This window comes from Meles meles, chromosome 6 (genome assembly GCF_922984935.1).
Source record: "Meles meles chromosome 6, mMelMel3.1 paternal haplotype, whole genome shotgun sequence".
In the NCBI taxonomy this organism is placed as follows: Eukaryota; Metazoa; Chordata; class Mammalia; order Carnivora; family Mustelidae; genus Meles; species Meles meles.
The window spans coordinates 108,962,687-108,985,683 of record NC_060071.1 but is presented as its reverse complement, the minus strand read 5'-3'; the positions used below and the strand labels follow the sequence as shown (position 1 = coordinate 108,985,683).

The 22,997-nt window shown below is 39.9% G+C and overlaps 1 protein-coding gene across 1 annotated transcript in view; it reads left to right on the top strand.

Annotated features, from left to right (window-relative positions):
* The first annotated feature begins 59 nt into the window (after positions 1-59).
* Positions 60-22,997, top strand: part of EXOC5 (exocyst complex component 5) — a 70,556-nt gene continuing 47,618 nt past the window's right edge. The window contains exon 1 of the mRNA XM_046009546.1: positions 60-306. Coding sequence (XP_045865502.1) covers positions 280-306 — 27 coding nt within the window. The 5' untranslated portion in view covers positions 60-279. The remainder of the gene's footprint in view (positions 307-22,997) is intronic.

Below are 22,997 nucleotides of genomic sequence, written 5' to 3'. Positions count from 1 at the left end.
GCCAGCCAAACCCGCGCGCGCAGCTCCACTTCCGGCGTACGAGGCGGTGACAATGGGAGCGGCGCGGGCGGCGCCGGGAGGCAGCTGACAGGCGTCAGCGGCTTCGCTTCATGGCCGCCCTCCCGCCCTGCCTGGGCTTTGTGGGGAGTGGGGGAGCCCGCGGCGGCCCCGAGCCAGAGCTGGCGAGCTGAGAGGGGGACCTGTTCGCGGCGCCGCTGAGGCGCAGCATGTGAAGAGGAGACGGCTTCCAGTGCGAGGCGAGCGTCTCAGCCGGCCGGGATGGCTACTACGGCCGAGCTCTTCGAGGTGAGCCCCGGCGGCTCTTCGGGGAGTGGCCGGCCCGGGATGCGGGCAGCGAGGTGGGCGGGCGGAGGGGAGGAAAGGTGCGAAAGGCGAGGGGTGGGGTGGCGGCTCCGGTGGCGGTGCGGGCGGAGCATGAAATGGGGGAGGGGTGGCTTGGGGACCCGGGTAGGGAGGTAGGCAGGGAAGGGAACTGGTTTTGTCCGAAGGGCTGGAGGGGGAGCCTCGGAGGTTTAGGGTTTGAAAGATGTACTTGGGATGAGAAGTGGGAAAGGCTGACTCAGGGCGCGGAGAGAGGAGCCTGCAGCCCCAGGTTGGGCGAGCCCAGTCTTGTCGCTTGGATCCTCGCGTCATATTCTAAGGGGACCACCTGAGATTGGGACGACTGGGGTCTTCTTGCTGTTGAGTAATTACAATTATTCCATTATTCCACGTTACAAGTGGCCCTCAGATGCCTGCCAGTTTTCCTTTACATTCGAGAAGGTTAAAGTGTTTGTTAGAACAATAAAGGCCTATTTCTTCAGACTTAAGGGGGAGGCGAAACTGGAAATTAACATTTATGTTCGGGTCTCCAGGAATTTAAATGTATTTTAAAACCATGTAACCGCAAGCTGGAGAATCCGTAGCGCCTGAGACAATGAGGATTCAAACGTGTTTCCTTGAAGGTTTTCACTCCCTAAAACTTAAAATTTAATTTAGTGAAATTCAATATAAGAAGAAGCTATGATGTTGGAGATAAATAGAAGAGGAAAATTCTAATTGGACCACCAAACGATGAAACATATGAAGGATCTCTTTTTGTAAAAGTAATGAAAACAAAGATGTAAAGGAAAAGGAAGCAAAAACCCGTTTTGTGTGCATGTTTCAAACTGAATAGCAAAAGTGTGATAAGTGAGACGACTACGGTTGACAATAGAGAATTTCTTCGCAAGTGAAGATTGGATTCTTCTTCTGCTTGAGTCAGCAGGTTTTTGGCTTAAAATTTGAATGCCACAGTTTTTACAACAATTGGGAACTTTTCATTTGTTACTGTTATTATATTTTGGGCTCCTGTCAGCTCTTGGATAGATAATGTTTTTGTTGAGAAGAATAACATACCATTGTTACAATAACTAATAATCAAATAGTAATTTGTGAGTGAACGATTATAATTACAAGAAAGAATTTGGAAATATTAATTGTATGTTCTCAGATGTAAGTGCTAGGAGGTATATTGCATTAACTTCTCTAATTCAAAAGTCGTGCCATCTGTTTATTGATTGATGCAGGAGCAGGGAGACACTCTTGTTAAAAGCTTTTACTGTGTGTTTTTGGGTAAGATTCTAAATAGTTCTGTAGTTCCTTGTTTTAACTTTCACATCTTATGAAGGTAGAAAGCTTTTTATGAAATTGAGATCTTTAATTTGCTAAATGAAATATGTGACCAGTCAGCTATTCATAGAAAACTTACTATTTTCTTACAGGGTTCATAAAGCATTAACCTGTGACTTAATGAATTCTGTATCTCAGACCATATCGTGTCTATTTTTCTTTAGATGTTTGACCACATGACTCCACCTAACTTAACTGAAAATATATTTGATTTCTGCCCCCCCCAAAGGTAAAGGGGAAGATATATGTGTGTGTGTGTATATGTATGTGTGTACATATATATATATACACACACACATTATATATATATATGACTATGAAATAAATATATATTTGCTTTCTAGGATCATGCTATTTAGTAAAGTAATTGAACCAAATTAGGGTGTAATGTAGCTGAGTGACTTGTTATATATAGCTGGTAATTGTCTTAACTGATTAGTGATGACAGAGACAGACTAGTCCTGTCTGCCAAAGGGTTCATAGGGCAACCTTAAACATGCTTATAGATCTTAATTCATGTGACCTTCTCTTGTTGCTTCATCACATTTAAAAGCCCATTATGTTAAAAGTTATAACTAAATGTTAATATTTACAATTAAGAAATGTATTTATCTTTTCAGCCTACAGTGCACTCTATTCTTGGGTGAACTTTCCTCCCTAAGTGAAAAGTTGGTCTTTGCTTTAGAGTGAGAAGGAAAATAAAAAACAAACCTCAGTCATTGCTGCTATTTCCTGTTGCTGCTGCCACAGGATCTAGATTGTAGGACATGTCAGGGAGTGTTTTTTTCCCTTCCATTTCTTAGTCATAGCTGGAGAGCTGTAGGAAACAGGTCAGGATGTAGTCAGGATATTTTGTTTTTATGCATCCTGGTTTTAATGCATGATTAAGTTGAATTCTGTTTTCATTTCCACATTGAAAAAGAGGTTAAATCAATATAAAATTATGCTTTGAATCCATGAAGTTTTTTAAGTGTTAACTCTATTTCTTTTAAAATCTTAGTGTTGGTCCTGTGAGACTGCCTTTTATAACGTAAGCACCCTCGTATGACAAAATCAAACTCCAGGATATTTCTTCAGTTGGCAGAAATGCTAAAGTAATAGATGATTCAGTTACTTTAATAGTGTATATTCTAGAAATTGGCAAGAATACCTTCATAGTTTGAACCCTGTTGACAAATTTTCTGAAAGATTCTATCTCCAGTGAGCATAATTATTACTTCAGGATGGACATTGTAAACAGGCTTTCCTATGTGGTTTGGATTATGTTCCCTGCATATAAAAAAGTGGCTGGGGTAGTGAATTCTTCTGTTGTTATAAGTATTTTTTTCTTCTCTTACTGCACTATTGAGGACATTGTACTCCCCTCTCACTTGCTGTTTTTCTCTGCTGTCATTCCTGGAGTCTTTTTTTTTGGGCAGGCTGCCTTTATGGTAGAATCTGTTGTTAACCAGGATCTATTACCCATTCATTCAACAAATCTTTGTTGAATAGCTATTAAGTTCAAGATAAGGTGCCAACATTAATGAGGCTGCATGTCTCAAAAGTATGCCATAGGGTGCTCGCTTAGGCAGCACATATATCAAAGGCATGCCATAGAAATAGTAATACTATAGAATGAGTTGCAAAAAATTGAAAATGGTTTAGAGACCAAGTAAGTTTTGGAAATGGGCATACTTTGCTTTCTTAGAGAGTTACATCATACCTTAGTATATTAAAGGTTCTGAGAAGTTTATTTCCCAGACTAGTTGACCATGAGACTGTTATATTTTCTACTGCTTGTTAATTTTGTGAATTCCATGAAATGTACTTTGGACAATGTTGAGTTACATATAGAATCTGCCCTTATTATTAAATATGGGGAGAGAATGAAGATATATAATGGTTTACACTGGAAATAAACTTATAAATGGTGTTAAAGATAAAGTGCTACAGAAATTGAGGGAATGGGAAGATTACCTCTGGAAGTGGAAAGGATTAGGAAGTGGTATTTGAATGATACAGTAAGGATCTGTTAGATTTGAGTTTGTGCAGCTGAGTGGAGGGACTTTTTAATAAAGCAGACAATAAAATCCAAGACAAAAAAGGGAAGTAAGTATAGATCCTTGAGGCAAGGGAAGACTTCTACTTTGGCTGCAGTATAACATGCATAAAGAAGAGGAATTGCATGTAAGGTAAATTGGGGTTTAACTGTGGAGGTCGTAAATGCCAGGATTAGGAATTTAAGTGTTTTCTTTCCTGAAGTGTAGGCGCCTTGATAATTTGATTTGAGGTCAGGTATTTTGAACATGGTAACAATGGTTGTTTGACCTCCAGATTAGAATTTAAGTAGCCAAGAACACATTTTTGCACACAAATACTTGTTTGTTTCTTGAATTTTCAAACTAAGTTACAAAATATTTAAACACAGTTACTGAAAAAAGATCTCTCTTCAATTAACTAGGTAAATATATATTAACAAATGTGAGATATGTAAGTAAAGACTGCCCCCTTTACCTTCTGGTTGCTGAAATGCTACTTATTTTAGCCATATTAGCTGTTAGATAATTGTGGAACCTGGCTACTAATTAATTAATTATCACATATTTGAGAAAATGTGTTCATTCAGCAAACATTTATTGAGTACTAGGGCAGAAGTCATCTCAAGTACTGGAGTTAAAACATGGTTTAAGTTAAAAACCTAGTTGGGGGAGTGAAAGGAAAAGAACTGTTCTGTCAACAGCAAGGCTAGTTTCATTACTCTGACACCAGATATATGGGGATTTCACCTACAATATTTCTGTTTTCCAGCAGACACTGGGTGTTCTGTAATTCATTTCAGTTCTGACACTGTCTACCAGGAGTTAGCCTCAGAACCCAGAAGTTAAGGGCTCAATACCACAAGTATCTCCCCATTTTATATACCAGTTGCAATCCAAGTTGTCACCTGTGCTTCTGACAGTCTAGCTATAAATTAGAATTCTCATGACCCCCTCCTCAGGTTTGATAATTTGCTGGAACAGCTCACAGAACTCAGGAAAATGGTTTACTAACTAGATTACTAGTTTATTTTAAAGGGATATAACTCAGGAACAACCAGATGGAAGAGATGCCTAGGGCAAGGATGGGGGAAAGAGTGTAGCACTTTCAAGCCCTCCCTGGGTGTACCACCCTCCCAGTACCTTGATGTATTCAGCAGCCTGGAAGCTCTCTGAACCCCCATACTTTAGGGATTTTTATGGAGGCTTTATCACATAGGAATTATCAGTTATTAACTTAGTTAACTCAGGAGTAGAGGGGCTTCTAATCATGCTTGATCTTTCTGGTGACCAGCCTCCATCCAGGAGCCCTGTTGCTTCAGTAGAACAAAAGACACTTCTGTCACTCAGGAAATTACAAGATTTAGGAGTTCCATGTAAGACATTCCTATCAACCACAGCACTTAGGAAATTTCAAGGGTTTTAGGAGCTCTGTGTCAGGAACCAGGGTCAAAGACCAAATATTAGAACAAAAGATGTTCCTAGCACATTTATCACTTATGAAAAAACAAAGGCCTTACGAGTTGAGTATAAAGACTAAAATATGCATTTCGTAAGATAAAATATACATTTCTTATTATTTTATGGTATCACAGGGAGACATGTTAATAGATAAGACTGTTGTACAAGTACAGAATCTCTTCCTGGGACAATTAGGAAAGGTTTCATAAAGTAATGACATATAAATTGGGTGTTGATAGATGAGTAGAGACTTTCCAAGCAGATGGGCATTCCAAGGCAGAGACAGAAGTGACTGATTTTTAAGGTGTGGTGTGTTTAGGAAATACTGAGAAAAGATAGGGTCTGTGTATGCATGTTTTAGGCATGTGGAGTGGTGGCTCATAGCAAGGCATTGAGACCACAGAGGCAGTTTGGTGGAATCTTCGAGAGGGCCTCCTTATAGGCTATGCGTTTGGAAGCTGACATGACTTTTTGAGTGGGGAGAGAGGAGTGGAGAGGCAGATGATTTTAATGTTACTGTGAAGAATGGCTTTCAGTGGGGGAAAAGATTGATAGTTGGGAAAATAGAGGGTGTACCTAACCTGGCATAGTTCTTGTCTTTTAGTAGGTAGTCCAGAATTATCTATTGATTGATTAATTCAGGCAGGTGAAATTCAGTGGGGACAGAGAAGATAACAAATGTGGGAAGACATTTTGAAGAAGAATAAAAATATTTTGGTTACTGAGGAGTTAATTCCAAGTTTTTGAAGTTGGGAAAGTAACTGTGACAGAGAAAACAGGAAGGAACCTTTCAGGGGGAAAGAATAATGTATTTATTTTTTTTAAAATGACATTTTAAATTTTTAGCAAGATATTCTGGTGAAGAAGTCCAGAAGGCAGTGGGAAATATGAATTCATAACTCAGAAGAAAACTACAGCTAGAGATACAAATTATCATAGGAGTTGTCATTTTTTATGGGTGGCAGTTAGATAGACTTAGGAATGGATGACATCTCTCAGCTTTGTCCGTTACTATTTTGTGATCTTTGACAAGTTACCTAATCTTTTCATACCTTTTTCTTATCCATAAAATGGGAATAGTAACAGTACCTACCTTAGAGGGTTATTTCCAAGATTAAATGAGTTGATAAATTTAAACGGCTTAGCAGAATACCATAGAAGAGTAGTAGCTTTTTAAAAATTTTTTTTTTTTAAGATTTTATTTTTTTGACAGAGAGAAATCACAAGTAGGCAGAGAGGCAGGCAGAGAGAGAGAGAGGGAAGCAGGCTCCCTGCTGAGCAGAGAACCCAACGTAGGACTCGATCCCAGGACCCCGAGATGATGACCTGAGCTGAAGGCAGAGGCTCAACCCACTGAGCCACCCAGGCGCCCAACTAGTAGCTTTTTAAAATTAATATTGGCAATTGGGTTGGGAAGAGGACTAGATTGAGAATAGGTCAAGGAGAAAAAAATCTTCAAAGAAGACTAATAGGATATAATCCTAGAGGGAGGAGATAACAGTAGGAGAGAATAACAGAAAGGTGCTGTGGAAGGTTGGGTTTTTCAGGATGGCTGCAGATCTGTTATCCTATAATGGGATGTTGATGCTGTGCCCACAGAGGGGTAGGGCCCGTGCCCCCTTCTTGAATCTAGACAGGTCTATAACTGTATCAGAAGTGTTGCTTATGTAATTTCCAAGGTTAGGCCATGAAAGGCGATGTGCTTGACCTTCTTTTGATTCCCCCTCTCAGAACCCAGCAACTATGCTACAGAGCTCATTGGGAGAATCCAGGCTTTTGGCTGACTAAACTCCCAGACTACAGTCAACATCAACCTGTTAGCTTGAAAGTAGGTCTTCTAGCCCCAAGTTGAACTGCCTCAGCAGATGTAACATGGAGCAGAGATGAGATTTCCCTGCTGAGCCCTGCCCAAATAGCAGATTTGTGAACAAAGTCATCATCATTCTTATTTTAAGCCATTCATTTATTGGAGTGGTTATTATGTAGTAGTAAGTGATTAGAACAGGGCTGATCAACTTCTTATCTATACCAAGATTTAGTAGACCTCTACCACTCTCCTTAGAGTGGTGGAGATAGAGGCAGATGCTTAAAGCATAGTGGGTTTACATTTGAGTATTTTGTAGTCTGAATTCTCTGAAACCAACCTGGTGGTGAACTTCTGAAGTGAACAAGTCTTTAAGTTGAGGATCATTTATTGACTGTGTGTGTGTAATTAGTGTAAAATATTAAGTCCCTGGTGTGGTCAGGGGTTGAGTGGTATACAGTTTAAAAATTTATACATATAAGATATTTTAAAAATTTATGCTAACTTTTCTGATGCTATTTTCTTTCCTTGGAATTGAAATATAAAAATAGTAATAACAGAATGTAGTTAACTTTATCATATGTATACATCTTGGCTTTCTAGGGATGTAATGAATCAAAAAAGTAAATGATTCCAGGGCACCTGGGTGGCTTAGTTGATTGAGCGTCCACATCTTAATTTCAGCTTGTGTTGGCGGGCTCTGTGCTCAGCAGGGAGTCTGCTTGGGATTCTTGCTCTCCCTCTCCCTTTGCCCCCTCTCACTTTAGCTCTCTAAAATGAATAAATCTGTAATAATTTTTTTTTTTAAGTGAGCGAGTCTTTGGATCTATTTGCTTAATTTGATCCCAGAGGCATTTGTTAAGTGTGTGTAAGTATATTTAATGTGTAAATTTGTAAATATATTTGATTTGAAATGCTAATGTAAGATTTGTTAGATACTTTAAGTGATAATTTTATGTGTTTATATAATTTTAAAAGACACCATAATAGAGTGGAAAAATCCCTGATTAGAATACTGGTTTAATACCTTGACAAGATTTAAATTTCATTGCTTTAGTTACTTATATATAAAAATTAGATGAAGGGACTAGAATAAGATGACATTTAATGACCATTCTAGCTTTAAACATTTTTTTTTAATGTTATTTATTTATTTTAGAGAGAGAGAGAGAGAGAATGAGCGGGAGTGGAGCAGAGAGGAACAAGCCGACTCCATGCTAATAAGCACAGAGCCCAGCATGGGGCTTGATCCCAAGACCCTGAGATCATGACCTGAGCTGAAATCAAGAGTCAGACACTTAACCTACTGAGCAACCCAGGCACCACTCTAGCTTTGCAGTTTTTTTCTTTTTTAAGATTTTATTTATTTCTTTAACAGAGAGAGAGAAAGAGAGAGAAAAACAGAGATCACAAACAGGCAGAGAGAAAGGGGGAAGCAGGCTCCCTGATGAGCAGAGAGCCCGACGCAGGGCTCAATCCCAGGACCTGAGATCATGACCTGAGCCGAAGGCAAAAGCTTTAACCCACTGAGCCACCCAGGCGCCCCTAGTTTTGCAATTTTTAAACCTAATTCTGTGGTTCTTTTGAGAGTGGTATAAAAAAAAATACTATAACATTCTGTTACTTTCTCTTTGGGGCATAGAAATCAGATATTACTTTACTGCCAGAAGTGAGATAGATTCTATTCTAAAGAGAGATTTTGCATAAGAGAATCTAAAATATTTCATAAAATTCTTAAGTACCACCATTTAATCATCTTCAAAATAATTCTAATATGATTAATTGGCTAATTTTATCATAGTTTAAAGAGCTAGCATCCCGTTCAAGATGGAATGTTAAAATTGACTTTAGAAAAGTAGGGGCGCCTGGGTGGCTCATTCAGTTAAGCTTCTGCCTTCAGCTCAGCTCATGATCCCAGAGTCCTGGGATGGAGCCCCACATTGGAACCCCTGCTCAGTGGAGAGACTGCTTCTCCCTCTGTCCCTCAGCCAACTTGTGCTCTTTCTTTCTCTCTCATGTGCACACTGTCTCTCAAATAAATAAATAAAATCTTAAAAAAAATAAGTAAAACTATTCATCTCCTAGTGTTGCAGATAATTTTTAAACTTATTTTGGCAGAGTTTGCCTTAGTTGCCATTTCAGTGTCTTAATGTGCTTTATCTTCCTACCTTTCCACTTTGCCAGCCTGACACAAAATAAAGGGTTTATAGTGATTTAAAGAAAAAAAATCAATACTTATTAAATGTATTTCATCTATTAATCCCTCATAAAACACATAGTCTCGTGAAAACCAAATCAAATGAGGTTAAAAAGGAGAGGCTAAGTGTAATAAAATTTAGTTCTGTGCCAGAATTGCATAAGGTTCATATTTGGTTTTTATTGAAATTTTGAGTTTTCCAAAATTGGGAATGCCTGTTCTTTGTTTTTGGAATGTAGAGTGGTAGTACTGCCTTTGTGGTTTTGGATATGTGGATCAAGGCTTGATTTTTCAAGATCCTTTGCATGAAATTTGGCCATGGCCCCAATTTAGCAAGTGTTTTGACTTACTGTGCATCTGTGGTGCTCAGTATTATTCTGTTGACCATGGTTGGAAAGCAAGAGAAATATGAGACAGATGCTATGCTTGGTTTCAATTTAAGTGTGAGGAGTGAAACTTATAAAAGTTATTATAAAACAATAAATGATAGAAGTGACAGTATTGTTCTGTGTTGAGATTTGAATTTTTAAGCGTTGTTAGGGGTTTAAGTGAAAAAATCAGGGAAGGTCATGTAGGGATGGAACTCTTCAAGGAGGAAATAGGAATTGAGCTGGTCTTTGAGTAAATATAAAAAGGCGTTTAGATTGTTGGAAGAGAAAGAGTATCCTTGTGGGATGAGTTACCTGGCCACAGATAAAGAAGCAGAGATAGCATGGATGTGAAGAGAAGACTGGAATAAGCTGATGATAATATGGCTGTTCATTTTGGAGGTAAAAGAAGTTGGGTAGGAAGTGTAAGATAAGAACCTTAAAGGTGGATGTAAGAGTGTGAGCTTAGTAGCTTAGGAATTGCATAGGAAGTTTCTGACTAAAAGAAAGCAGTGTTTTAAAGCTTAATTTGGCAGTGGTATGCACAATAAATGTAAGAAAAATACTTTATAGGTAGTATTTGTGAATCCATGGGTTAGTTGCTTTCATAGGACCCAGAAATACTTCCTTGTGAAATCCTCTGAGCCTTTTTTTTTTTTTAACCTAGGCTAGGGGAAAATATTACAGTTTATTTTTCGTTTGTGGGTGGTTGTAACACATTGCATTCAATCTATTTTTGGGAAAGATACTTTAAGAAAACATAGAAGTTTAGTTTTATCAAAGAAACAATGTTAAATTAGGGATTTATGTTCCTGTCCAAGAGCTTGATGTCTTAATTTTTAGTAGAAGTGACCACAAACTCCATGGTTTCCTTACAACCAGTAGCAGTTGTAAAAAACACAAAATCAGTTTAACAGACTGACACAATAATCAATTATGTAAAGTTGAACTTAATATGGTAGTGTTTTAGTATGTGGTGTATACTTCTGAGATTTTTGTTTTTGTTGGGGCAATTTTTGCTTTTAATTACTGTAGTAAAATAGAAGGTAAGGATATAACTTAGGTTTGTGAAATTCTAAAAGATTTTTTGGGGGAATTGTTTACAGGTGTCTTTGAGAATCCTTTGGGGTGAGTTGGTTATTTGGAAGTCTTAAAATCTGTTAGTTTGGCTCTCTTTCTTATTGTAAATGCCTTTGCAGCAAGGTTACATGTTAGAGAGCAAGTTACTGGGATTTATTTGGTTTTATAAGCAGAAAGCATTTTGTTTTGTTTTGCTTTTTGCTTTTTTGGAACTTTCATTCCATTGTGAGCTGTAGCTGATTTATCTTAAACTCTTGTGATAATTCAATTGCCTTTGAGGATAAAATCTGTACTTTGCTTCCAGGACACTATTCTCTTCTGATTTTTCCTCCTCCTTCTACTAATCCCTCCTGCTTTGTCTCTTTTGTTGGATCCTTTTCCTCCATCTATCTGAATGTTGTTGACATGCTCTTCTCTTTCCTAGGTGTCATCTAGCTCTGTTTTCTTCCCTGTAATACAAACTTATTTTTCTGATTATGTGCTCTGCATTTTCTCTTACTGTATATCGAATAGGTGTCCACAGCAGATCTTATGCAAAGCAGAAGTTGTTTCCTCACTCCCTCTTTCCATCTCTTCCCAGTCTTGGTAAATGACACCACCCACCATTCATACAGTTAGTTGTTCAGGCTGCAATCCTCCATGAGTAATCATGATTTCCTTTTTAAATTTCTCCCCAAATCCAATCCAGCAATTTGTATGACTACATCCTTTAAAATGTCATGAACCCAATCATTCCTTAGTACCTTCACCACTCTCACTTTCATCTGAACTATTACCATTGTCTCTCAACTACCACAGTGTTACAGGTTGAGTTCTCTGAAAAGCAGACTTTGAGACAGAGTTTAGTGTGCAGAGTATTTATTAGGAGGAACCCTTGAGATGAGTATCTGTGAAGGGACAAGGTAAGGATGCAGGATTGGGCCTGTGGAGAAAGAGAGCTATGGTACTGGCCCTGTGACAGTGTTATTAGCCCTGTGACAGTGTTATTGGCCCCAGTGGGGAGTTCTGGAAGAAAAATGAACTGTCAGAGTTGTCCTGCTTTGAACCAAAGTGGTCAGGCCTTTATTTAAAAAATCCCTATCTTAGATATTGCTAGATCACACTGGGAAAAGTATGACATTGAGGGAATTGGTTCTCTGCCACTGAAGTGATCCCTGAAAATACTGCCGGCTGAAAGCTCTCTGCTGATAGCACAGCACTGCTAGCTGCTAGAACAAGACCCTTCTTGAAGGGAGATCTGGATGACATATGACTATGTCTACCACAGACCACTCCTGTGCCACTGGACTCCACCTTTTCCTATACATTTGGAAAGCAGCTCCTCTCACGTTCCAATTGGGGGGAAAATTAGGAGGTTAGTGGGGTGAACTGTGGCTCCCACTATTGTGTCTGGTTTCTCGTTACAACTGATACTCATTTCTCTAGTCTCTGTTTCCCTTCTCTAGTCTTCATTCTAATACTTCTTTACCTTCAGCTAATGCCCCTGCTAATCTTGGTGGCTTTACTGGTTACCATGCCCTTCTTAGGCCAGGGTTGCTATGCTTGTTTGTGTACTTTCAGAATTGGTCAAAAGAGTACCAAAAGATCTCCACGAAGAGATCTGTGTGTCACAAATATTGTTCCTGCACCTATGATGTAATAGCAGCCCTACTTCCTGATTAGAATCAGTTGCCTCTGCCAAAGAGTCATTCCTCTTCTTGCCTTTATCCACTGGATGTAAGCAGCTGAAGTGCCCAGGCAGCACTCATAGTTATTGTTTAATGGGACTTTTATTATATTCCCAGGTGAAGAGATCTTTGCCTTCGGAGATCAGACCTCTCTCTAGAGGTCTTGTAGGACTAGAAAGCACAAATTGAGAGTCATTCTAAGCAGGACCACTTCTGCTTTTGTGCATTGTTCTCAGACTCATGTTTTTCCTGTGAGAACACAGCATGATATAAAGGTTTTAAATTCAGAATATATACTGCATCTTGGAGAATAGTGCTCCATCTTTATAGTTATTGTCTCTGAACTTCAGCTGTGCCTTTAGCAGGCTGTTCCAATGCCCTTTCAGACTAGTAGCTTCTGGGTGGTGTGGTCTGTGATATGACCATTGGATCCATGGTCACCTCCTTTGCTGTAAAGTGGATCCTTTGAGGTGATGTGGTATGTGGGATCCAGTGCCACAGAAACAACACTCCCTCTGAGGAGAGGCATACCGAACTCAAATGTTTCTATTCCTGTCAGAATGAATTACTTATCTAGACTGGAAAGGAACTAATGTAATCAACATGCTACTACGTGGTTGATTAGTCTGCTTGACTAATCTTTCAGGGGCTCAGAGTTGGTCTTTGTTACTGTTAGGCTCGATATTGAACTTTGATGGTAACTGGATCAGCTTTAGTAAGTAGGACCTCATGCTGTTGGGGCTGTGTTGTCTCTGTCCTGTGTCCCCTCTGTTCATGTCCCCAGGGTGCTGATGGTAGGCAAAGGCTGACTGATGTCAACTGGTAGAGTCATTTTGTCTACCTGGTTGTTTGATTCTTCTTCCATGGTAGATGGCCCCTGGTGATACAGAGATCTTCACACTCTGTGCTCACTTACATGTATCCATCCACATGCCTCTATCCCAGATTCCTCCATCCTCAGTCTTCTAATTTTCTCCTCTCATAGCCAGGCCTTTTGCCATTGTCTTTGAGTCCATATATATGCTAACCTAAGATCCATTCTCTGTCCACCCAATCTGATGAGCAGGTCTGTTTTGCAACACTTCGCCTGTTGAGAGGATTTTTTTTTCTTGCCGCTTTTCAAGGCCGCCTGAGTGAGGTTTTAATTGCAGCTGCTTTCCATTTTTAGTCGATACCTGCATGCCTAGCCAACTCTGCACAAACCAAGCTCAGGCTTTTTCCTTCTCTATCACTTAGTTGTAAGAGATCCTCCATAAGGCTATACATGTTAATTGAAGGAGGAATGCTAGTGCAATAATGGTAGAGATCATGGGAGTTTGGACTTTCTGCTTATGCTTATGCAGTTTGCTTTCTGGTTTTGTTCATGTCTGATTCTGGGTTTACCCCATCCATCTTAAGATGACGAGTTCCTCAGTCCACTTGACATAATAACTTGGCGAGTCTATTAGAACCCAGCTCATGGGGGGAGTCAAGATGGCGGGGAAGTAGGAGGAGGCACCATTTCAACCTGTACCCTAAAGTGAGCTGATTACCTACCAAAGAACTCCGACCACCCATGAAATCAGCCTGAGATCAGAATTATACACGTCTGGATCTCTACAGGAGCAGAAGACTCCAGTGGCAGGTAAAGCAGACTGGGAACGTCCGACTGATATCGGAAGATAAACAAAAGGGGGAGGGAGCCACCAGAGGTGACTGATCGGAAAGTAACACCCCAACACGAGAGTGCTCTGCGTCTGGGGACCAGCATTAACTTGGAGTCTGGTTGAAAGCACTCAAAAAACAAACAGCAAAGGATCGCGGGGGGTAATAGTGGGAACCTGGGCAGTTAGGGTCAGGGACCTAAGTCCCCGGACCCAGGACAGCCTCCCCTGGCACGGAGCCAGAGAGAGTGCGGCGGAGAAATCAGGTCTCCGTCCCTGAGCCGCCAGTGCACCTGACCCGCCAGCGCGCCCGAGAACGAGTGGGGTCTGGCTCCCATGAGGGGCTGGGAGCCTGGCCAGACAGCAATCCTGAAACGCGCGCGTCCCACACCCTCCCTTGGGATAGGTGCTCATAGGCGCTAGCCTGGAGCTCTGGCAGCCGGAAAAACCAGACATTCCCAGCCCGGGACAGCGGGAAAATCTCAGTGTGATCTCTGCTCGGAACCTCTCTGGAGGTCTGGAGCTGCCTAGACAGCCACCGCTGCCCTGGTTTTGGGTACAACGAGGAGCTCCTGCATCCCCAGGGACCGTGACTCAGAACCGACTCTGCCAGCAGCTTTTGCAAAACAGTCTGAGGCTTCTCTCTGAGAGGGAGGTTGGGGTGCTGTTTGCTCTCCTCTAAACCTCCAAAAACCATCAAAAGCTGTCAAGGCGAGAGAAAGCAGATGAAAGAACATAAAAACCCCCAGAGAACAAAAGGCTGAAAAAAACAGTTTCCTGAAAAAAAAAAAAAAAAAAAAAAGAGCTCACCCCCTTGAGGGGAGCCAGAGGACCTAACTCAGGGAACATCATTGTCTGAAAACCCACGTGGCAGGCCCCTCCCCCAGAAAACCAACCAGGAAGGAAGAAAAAAAAAAAAAAAGACTACAAGAGAACAATCACCACTACTTCATAAATACAACTTTTATTTTTAACTCTACCAATATTCTGGTTCTTTTTTTTTTATACATACAGATAATTTTTTAACCTATTTACCATCACACTGAGATGTCCAGTACATCAAATTCTTTAATAACCTTCCAACCTGAACTTTTTGATACATACACCCGTGTTTTTCTTTTGTTTTTCTATTTTTTTAAATTCTTTTTTAATTTTAACTTAGTTTAGTCTAGTTTATTCTTTTTTAATTTTTATTTTCTACTATACATAATAGAGTTAAACTTCAAGGTAATCCCCTTTCCCCAATCAATGCTACCCCTATAGGCAAACCAGTTTCTAATCCCCCTGTAACTTAGGAAAGTTGAGTCCCTTAACAAAAACATCAAGATACCTTCAGGAAGAATCAAAATAACCTTCCTCACCCACACTGAGAATCTATAACCATTCTCCCAATTTTTCCTTCTGTCAGTGTTTCTGTGAATTTGTGTTTGTCCTGATAATATATAAACCTTATACTTGGGGTTCTTTCTGATGAGGTTCTTCCCTTTTTTTTTGCTTATATATACATATTTTTTTCTCTTGTCATATACTTTTATCACTCTTTTTGTCTGTCTGTTTTTGTTTGTATACTCCACAAATCTTACCTTGTGGCCCATTTGGGCTGAGCCTTCTCTTTTATCTTCCCTTTTTTTCCTATCTCTCTCTCTCTTTTTTTTCCCTTTTTTCTTCCCCTTTTTTTTTCTTTCTTCTTCTCTATTTCTTTTTCTCCTCGTTTTTCTCTCATTTGGGTGGGGAATCCTGATTGCACAGAAGCGTTCCAGGGTGCACATTGACTGCACCACAATCGATAAGTCCAGCTGCATCTGTTTAGTCATCTCTTACCAAAATGACTAGGAGGAGGAATACCCAACAGAAGAAAAATACAGAGGATGGGCCTTCTGCAACAGAGCTAATGGCTATCGACATAGACAATATGTCAGAAAAGGAATTCAGACTAACAATTATCCAGGCAATAGCTAGGTTGGAGAAAGCTATGGATGACCAAACAGAATTGATTAGGGCAGAACTGAAAGCCACCAGGGATGATGTTCACAATGTTAGGGCAGAACTGAAAGCCACCAGGGATGATGTTCAAAATGCTCTCAATGAGTTCCAATCCAATCTAAATTCTCTAAAAGCTAGGGTAACTGAGACAGAAGATAGAATTAGTGATCTGGAGGACAAACAGAGAGAAAGGATCAGGAGGAAGCCTGGAACAAACAGCTCAGAAGCCACGAAAACAGAATCAGGGAAATAAACGATGCCATGAAACGTTCCAACGTCAGAATTATTGGAATCCCTGAAGGGGAAGAAAAAGAAAGAAGTCTAGAAGATATAGTGGAAGGAGTTGTCTATGAAAATTTTCCCAATCTCACAAATGGAAACAACGTTCATGTACTAGAGGCAGAAAGATTTCCTCCCAAGATTTTAGATTCTCGAAAGTCCTCACGGCACCTTATCGTTAGAATGGGGAATTTTGTTTCAAGAGAGACCCTCTTAAAAGCAGCTAGGACAAAGAAGCTTCTTACATACAGAGGAAAGCCCATTAGAATAACGTCAGACCTTTCCACAGAGACCTGGAAAGCCAGGAAGGGCTGGCAAAATATATTCAGAGTACTAAATGAGAAGAACATGCAACCAAGACTACTCTATCCAGCAAGACTGGCATTTAAAATGGATGGAGAGATAAAGAGTTTCCAAGACCGGCAAGGCTTAAAAGACTATGCAACCACCAAGCCGACACTGCAGGAAATATTAAGGGGGGTCCTATAAGAGAGAAAAAATCCTAAGAATATCATTGAACAGAAATATAGAAACAATCTATAGACAGAAAGACTTCAAAGGCAACACGATGTCAATAAAAACCTATCTCTCAATAATCACTCTCAATGTGAATGGCCTAAATGCGCCCATAAAACGACACAGGGTTGCAGATTGGATAAAACGACAGGACCCATCCATATGTTGTCTACAAGAGACCCATTTTGAACCTAAGGATACACCCAGACTGAAAGTGAAGGGATGGAGAAGCATCTTTCGTGCCAATGGGCCTCAAAAGAAGGCCGGGGTAGTGATTCTCATATCAGATAAATTAGATTTTAAACTAAAGACTGTAGTCAGAGATACAGAAGGACACTACATAATTCTTAAAGGGACTATCCGACAAGACGATCTAACAATTGTGAATATCTATGCCCCCAATATGGGAGCACCCAATTACATAAGAAAACTATTAATCAAGATAGTCATATTGATACGAATACAATAATAGTAGGAGATCTTAATACGCCTCTCTCAGAAATAGACAGATCATCGAAGCAGAAAATTAATAAAGAAATAAGAGCATTGAATGAAACATTGGACCAGATGGACCTCATCGACGTATACAGAACATTCCACCCTAAAACAACAGAATATTCATTCTTCTCAAGTGCACATGGAACCTTCTCCAGAATAGACCACATACTGGGTCACAAAGCAGGACTCAACCGATACCAAAAGACTGACATTATTCCCTGCATATTCTCCGATCACAATGCTTTGAAACTGGAGCTCAATCACAAGGAAAAGTTCAGAAGGAACTCAAACACCTGGAAGCTAAAGACCACCTTGCTTAAGAATGCTTGGATCAACCAGGAGATCAAAGACGAACTTAAACAATTCATGGAAACCAATGAGAATGAAGACACCTCGGTCCAAAACCTATGGGAATCAGCAAAGGCGGTTCTAAGGGGGAAATACATAGCCATCCAAGCCTCCCTCAAAAACATTGAAAAATCCAGAATACACCAGCTGTCTCTACACCTTAAAGAACTGGAGAATCAACAACAAATCAAACCAACTCCACATGCAAGAAGGGAAATAATCAAGATTAGAGCAGAGATCAATGAGGTAGAAATGAGAGATACAGTAGAACGTATCAATGAAACTAGAAGCTGGTTTTTTGAAAGAATCAATAAGATCGATAAACCATTGGCCACACTAATCCAAAAGAAAAGAGAGAAAGCCCAAATTAATAAAATTATGAATGAAAAGGGAGAGATCACAACTAACACCAAGGAAATAGAAACAATCATCAGAAATTATTACCAACAGTTATATGCCAATAAGCTAAGCAACCTAGATGAAATGGATGCATTCCTGGAAAGCTACAAACTCCCAAAATTGAACTAGGAAGAAATTGACAACCTGAATAGACCGATATCTAGTAATGAGATCGAAGCAGTGATCAAAAACCTCCCAAAAAACAAGAGCCCAGGACCTGACGGATTCCCTGGGGAATTCTACCAAACTTTCAAAGAAGAAATAACACCAATTCTCCTGAAGCTGTTCCAAAAAATTGAAGCAGAAGGAAAACTTCCAGACTCTTTTTATGAAGCCAGCATTACCCTGATCCCCAAACCAGGCAAAGACCCTACCAAAAAGGAGAATTTCAGACCAATATCACTGATGAATATGGATGCAAAGATTCTCAACAAGATCCTAGCAAACGGGATCCAGCAGCACATTAAAAAGATTATCCACCATGACCAGGTGGGATTCATCCCTGGGTTGCAAGGTTGGTTCAACATTCGCAAATCAATCAGTGTGATAGAACACATCAATAAGAGAAGAGAGAAGAACCACATGGTCCTCTCAATTGATGCAGAAAAAGCATTTGACAAAATCCAGCATCCGTTCCTGATGAAAACGCTTCAAAGTATAGGGATAGAGGGAACATTCCTGAACTTCATAAAATCTATCTATGAAAGACCCACAGCAAATATCATCCTCAATGGGAAAAAGCTTGCAGCCTTCCCGTTGAGATCAGGAACACGACAAGGATGCCCACTCTCACCACTCTTGTTCAACATAGTATTAGAAGTTCTAGCAACGGCAATCAGACAACAAAGAGAAATAAAAGGTATCCAAATTGGCAAGGAAGAAGTCAAACTCTCTCTCTTCGCAGATGACATGATTCTTTATATTGGAAAACCCCAAAGACTCCACCCCCAAACTACTAGAACTCATACAGCAATTCAGTAACGTGGCAGGATACAAAGTCAATGTACAGAAATCAGTGGCTTTCTTATACACCAAAAATGAAAATACAGAAAGGGAAATTAGAGAATCGATTCCATTTACTATAGCACCAAGAACCATAAGATACCTGGGCATAAACCTAACCAAAGAGGTAAAGGACCTGTACTCGAGGAACTACAGAACACTCATGAAAGAAATTGAAGAAGACACAAAAAGATGGAAGACTGTTCCATGCTCTTGGATTGGAAGAATAAACATTGTTAAAATGTCTATACTACCTAGAGCAATCTATACTTTTAATGCCATTCCGATCAAAATTCCACCGATATTTTTCAAAGAGCTGGAGCAAATAATCCTAAAATTTGTATGGAGCCAGAAGAGACCCCGAATTGCTAAGGAAATGTTGAAAAACAAAAACAAAACTGGCGGCATCACGTTACCGGATTTCAAGCTTTACTACAAAGCTGTGATCACCAAGACAGCGTGGTACTGGCATAAAAACAGACACATAGACCAGTGGAACAGAGTGGAGAGCCCAGATATGGACCCTCAACTCTATGGTGAAATAATCTTCGACAAAACAGGAAAAAATATTCAATGGAAAAAAGACAGTCTCTTCAATAAATGGTGCTGGGAAAACTGGACAGCGATATGTAGAAGAATGAAACTCGACCATTCTTACACCGTACACAAAGATAAACTCGAAATGGATAAAAGACCTCAACGTGAGACAGGAATCTATCAGAATCCTAGAGGAGAACATAGGCAGTAACCTCTTCGATATCAGCCACAGCAACTTCTTTCAAGATATGTCTCCAAAGGCCAAGGAAACAAAAGCAAAAATGAACTTTTGGGACTTCCTCAAGATCAAAAGCTTCTGCACAGCAAAGGAAACAGTCAACAAAACAAAGAGGCAACCCACGGAATGGGAGAAGATATTTGCAAATGACAGTACAGACAAAAGGTTGATATCCAGGATCTATAAAGAACTTCTCAAACTCAACACACACAAAACAGATAATCATATCAAAAAATGGGCAGAAGATATTAACAGACACTTCTCCAATGAAGACATACAAATGGCTATCAGACACATGAAAAAATGTTCATCATCACTAGCCATCAGGGAGATTCAAATTAAAACAACATTGAGATACCACCTAACACCAGTTAGAATGGCCAAAATTAGCAAGACAGGAAACAACGTGTGCTGGAGAGGATGTGGAGAAAGGGGAACCCTCTTACACTGTTGGTGGCAATGCAAGTTAGTACAGCCACTTTGGAGAACAGTGTGGAGATTCCTGAAGAAATTAAAAATAGAGCTTCCCTATGACCCTGCAATTGCACTGCTGGGTATTTACCCCAAAGATACAGATGTAGTGAAAAGAAGGGCCATTTGTACCCCAATGTTTATTGCAGCAATGACTACGGTCACCAAACTGTGGAAAGAACCAAGATGCCCTTCAACGGATGAATGGATAAGGAAGATGTGGTCCATATACACAATGAAGTATTATGCCTCCATCAGAAAGGACGAATACCCAACTTTTGTAGCAACATGGACGGGACTGGAAGAAATTATGCTGAGCGAAATAAGTCAAGCAGAGAGAGTCAAGTATCATATGGTCTCACTTATTTGTGGAGCATAACAAATAACATGGAGGACATGGGGAGATGGAGAGGAGAGGGAGTTGAGGGAAACTGGAAGGGGAGATGAACCATGAGAGACTATGGACTCTGAAAAACAACCAGAGGGTTATGAAGGGGCGGCAGGGGGGTGGGGGGGGGTGGGAGGTTGAGGAACCAGGTGGTGGGTAATAGGGAGGGCACGTACTGCATGGAGCACTGGGTGTGATGCCAAAACAATGAACACTGTTATGCTGTAAATAAACAAATAAAAATAAATACTAAAAAAAAAAAAAAAAAAGAACCCATCTCATGCTGTAAAGTTCTGGATACATGTTCACTTTATGCCATGTGGTTAGGTGTGCTATCTCTGCCAGAGTCCAGTGGCACATCGGGAGTTATTTCTCAAAGATCTATAATTCTCTGCTATAGATGACACGATCTTGCTTTAATATCCAGAGATCTGTATTATGATTATCCTACTGGGGCTTGCCACAACTCCACTTGACATTGTTTCCCAAAACTGATACCTTTAGTAAACACTGATTCCTTTAATACTATAGTATTAAAGTTAAAATTGTATGGCCCAGACAGCAGGGTTGGTTGTCTGGCCCCCACTTATGCACAGCCCTTTCCTGCTTTTATGTCACTTGATAGATGTGCCAGAGCATGTGCATTCAGAACCTGGAAAGGTCTATCAGGTATTGTGTGTCCTTGTGGTGGAAGGTGCAAGGTACAATAATTGTCCTTTATTTTGGGTGAGATGTCTTGGCATGCCCCTGATTACCTTAAAATTTTACTGATTCAGTGGGCCTTGCATCTTTGTATAGTATATAGCAGTCTCTTGAGTTCATGTATCTTATGAAGACCTCTCCAATGATGTTAGTTACATATGATGAATCAGTAAGATGTTCTTCAGAAGTCCAAGTGGTACAGATTATGTTATAATAGAAGTAGGAGATTTCACATGGTCTTGAAGCAAAACTGTAATATATACCATTGTCAGTTCCATGTCTGATCCTCTTTTTTAATAGAGATAGAAAATAATGTATCTGTCAAATCATTAGCCATATACCATGAGGGTAGGAGATACTACATCTGGCATGACACATGTAATGGGCTACTTTCTGGTTGATTTTGAGATAATCACCTTCCAGGATTTGTCTGGTAAGACCCACACTAATGAATTAAGTGAGAAAATTATGAAGAACGTAACTCCAGCATTCTTTAGATAAGAGGTTGGCCGTCTTACAGCCCATGGGGCTGTTTTTAGAGTTTTGCTGATAGACAGCCATGCCCTTTCGTTTATTCATTGTCTGTGGCTATATTTGTACTATGGCTGCAGAGTTGAATGGTTGTAAGAAAACTGTATGGCTTATAGGCCTAAAATACTTACTGTCTGGCTCCTTAAGAAAAAAATTGCCCATCCTTGTTTAGAGCTTTAAGAGTGACACTAAATTTTGCCCTTCCACCTGATTTACTACATTGAGTAGAGGCAATTTCAGAGACACCTTGGACTTCCCACTATAAAAGCTCTTACTCTATGGACCAAGGACCCAATTGGGAATTACATCAGCCATCAAGTGTGTCTATCACTGTTACATGTTTGCAGACTGGGGAAATGGCCAGTAGTTGGATTAGTGGAGCCATTGGATCTTGGCTAAGAATCCGTTTATTTCTTGGTTCCCAAAAGACCTCCTTTTCTTGAGTCCATGATGTTTGGAGTCAATCAAGTATTGGAATCACCTAGGACCTTATATACAACAGACCTCAAAATGTTTGAGTGTTCCCCTTTCCCCAGTGCACAGTTACTCAAGTAAATGGTCATAGCTCTTTTAGGAGGAAGGAGTAGTAGAATCATCACTGCATATATTTGCTAGCATATTGGAGAGTCCTCCCTTCCAGGAACCTAGCCTTTTTTTCAATAAATAGCTGGAAATATATCATAGTACATACTCTAAGACCTTGACATAAGCTTGGGACTCCTACTACCTCTTTTGTATCTCATCTACAATATTCTCTGCTCTAGTCACACTGGCCTCTTGTCATTGCTCATATGTCAGGTTTGTTCTCTGTGCTTGGAGCATTGCTTTCCTCCATGGCTTATTCCTTAGCTGTGTTCGGGTCTTTGTTCAAAATTTGTTTTCATAGAGAGGCCTTGCCTGATTACTTCTGCCAAGTAACTATTTTAATCCATCACTGTATCCTCTTTAGTTTTCTTCATAGTTCTTATTTATCATTCATCTGTTCATTTGTTTGTCACTCCCTTTCATGACATCCATAGGGGCAGAGATTTTTCTCCTGCCTTATTTACTGCTATTTCCTGGGTTTGTAAAATAGTCAGTAACATGCACTAGGCCCTCCATGAATATTTGTTGAATGAAGAAATATTGTATTTTGAGAAAATTGAAATATTTCATATTAAAAAATGCTTGCTTGTTTTTTTTACCATGTCAGTAATATT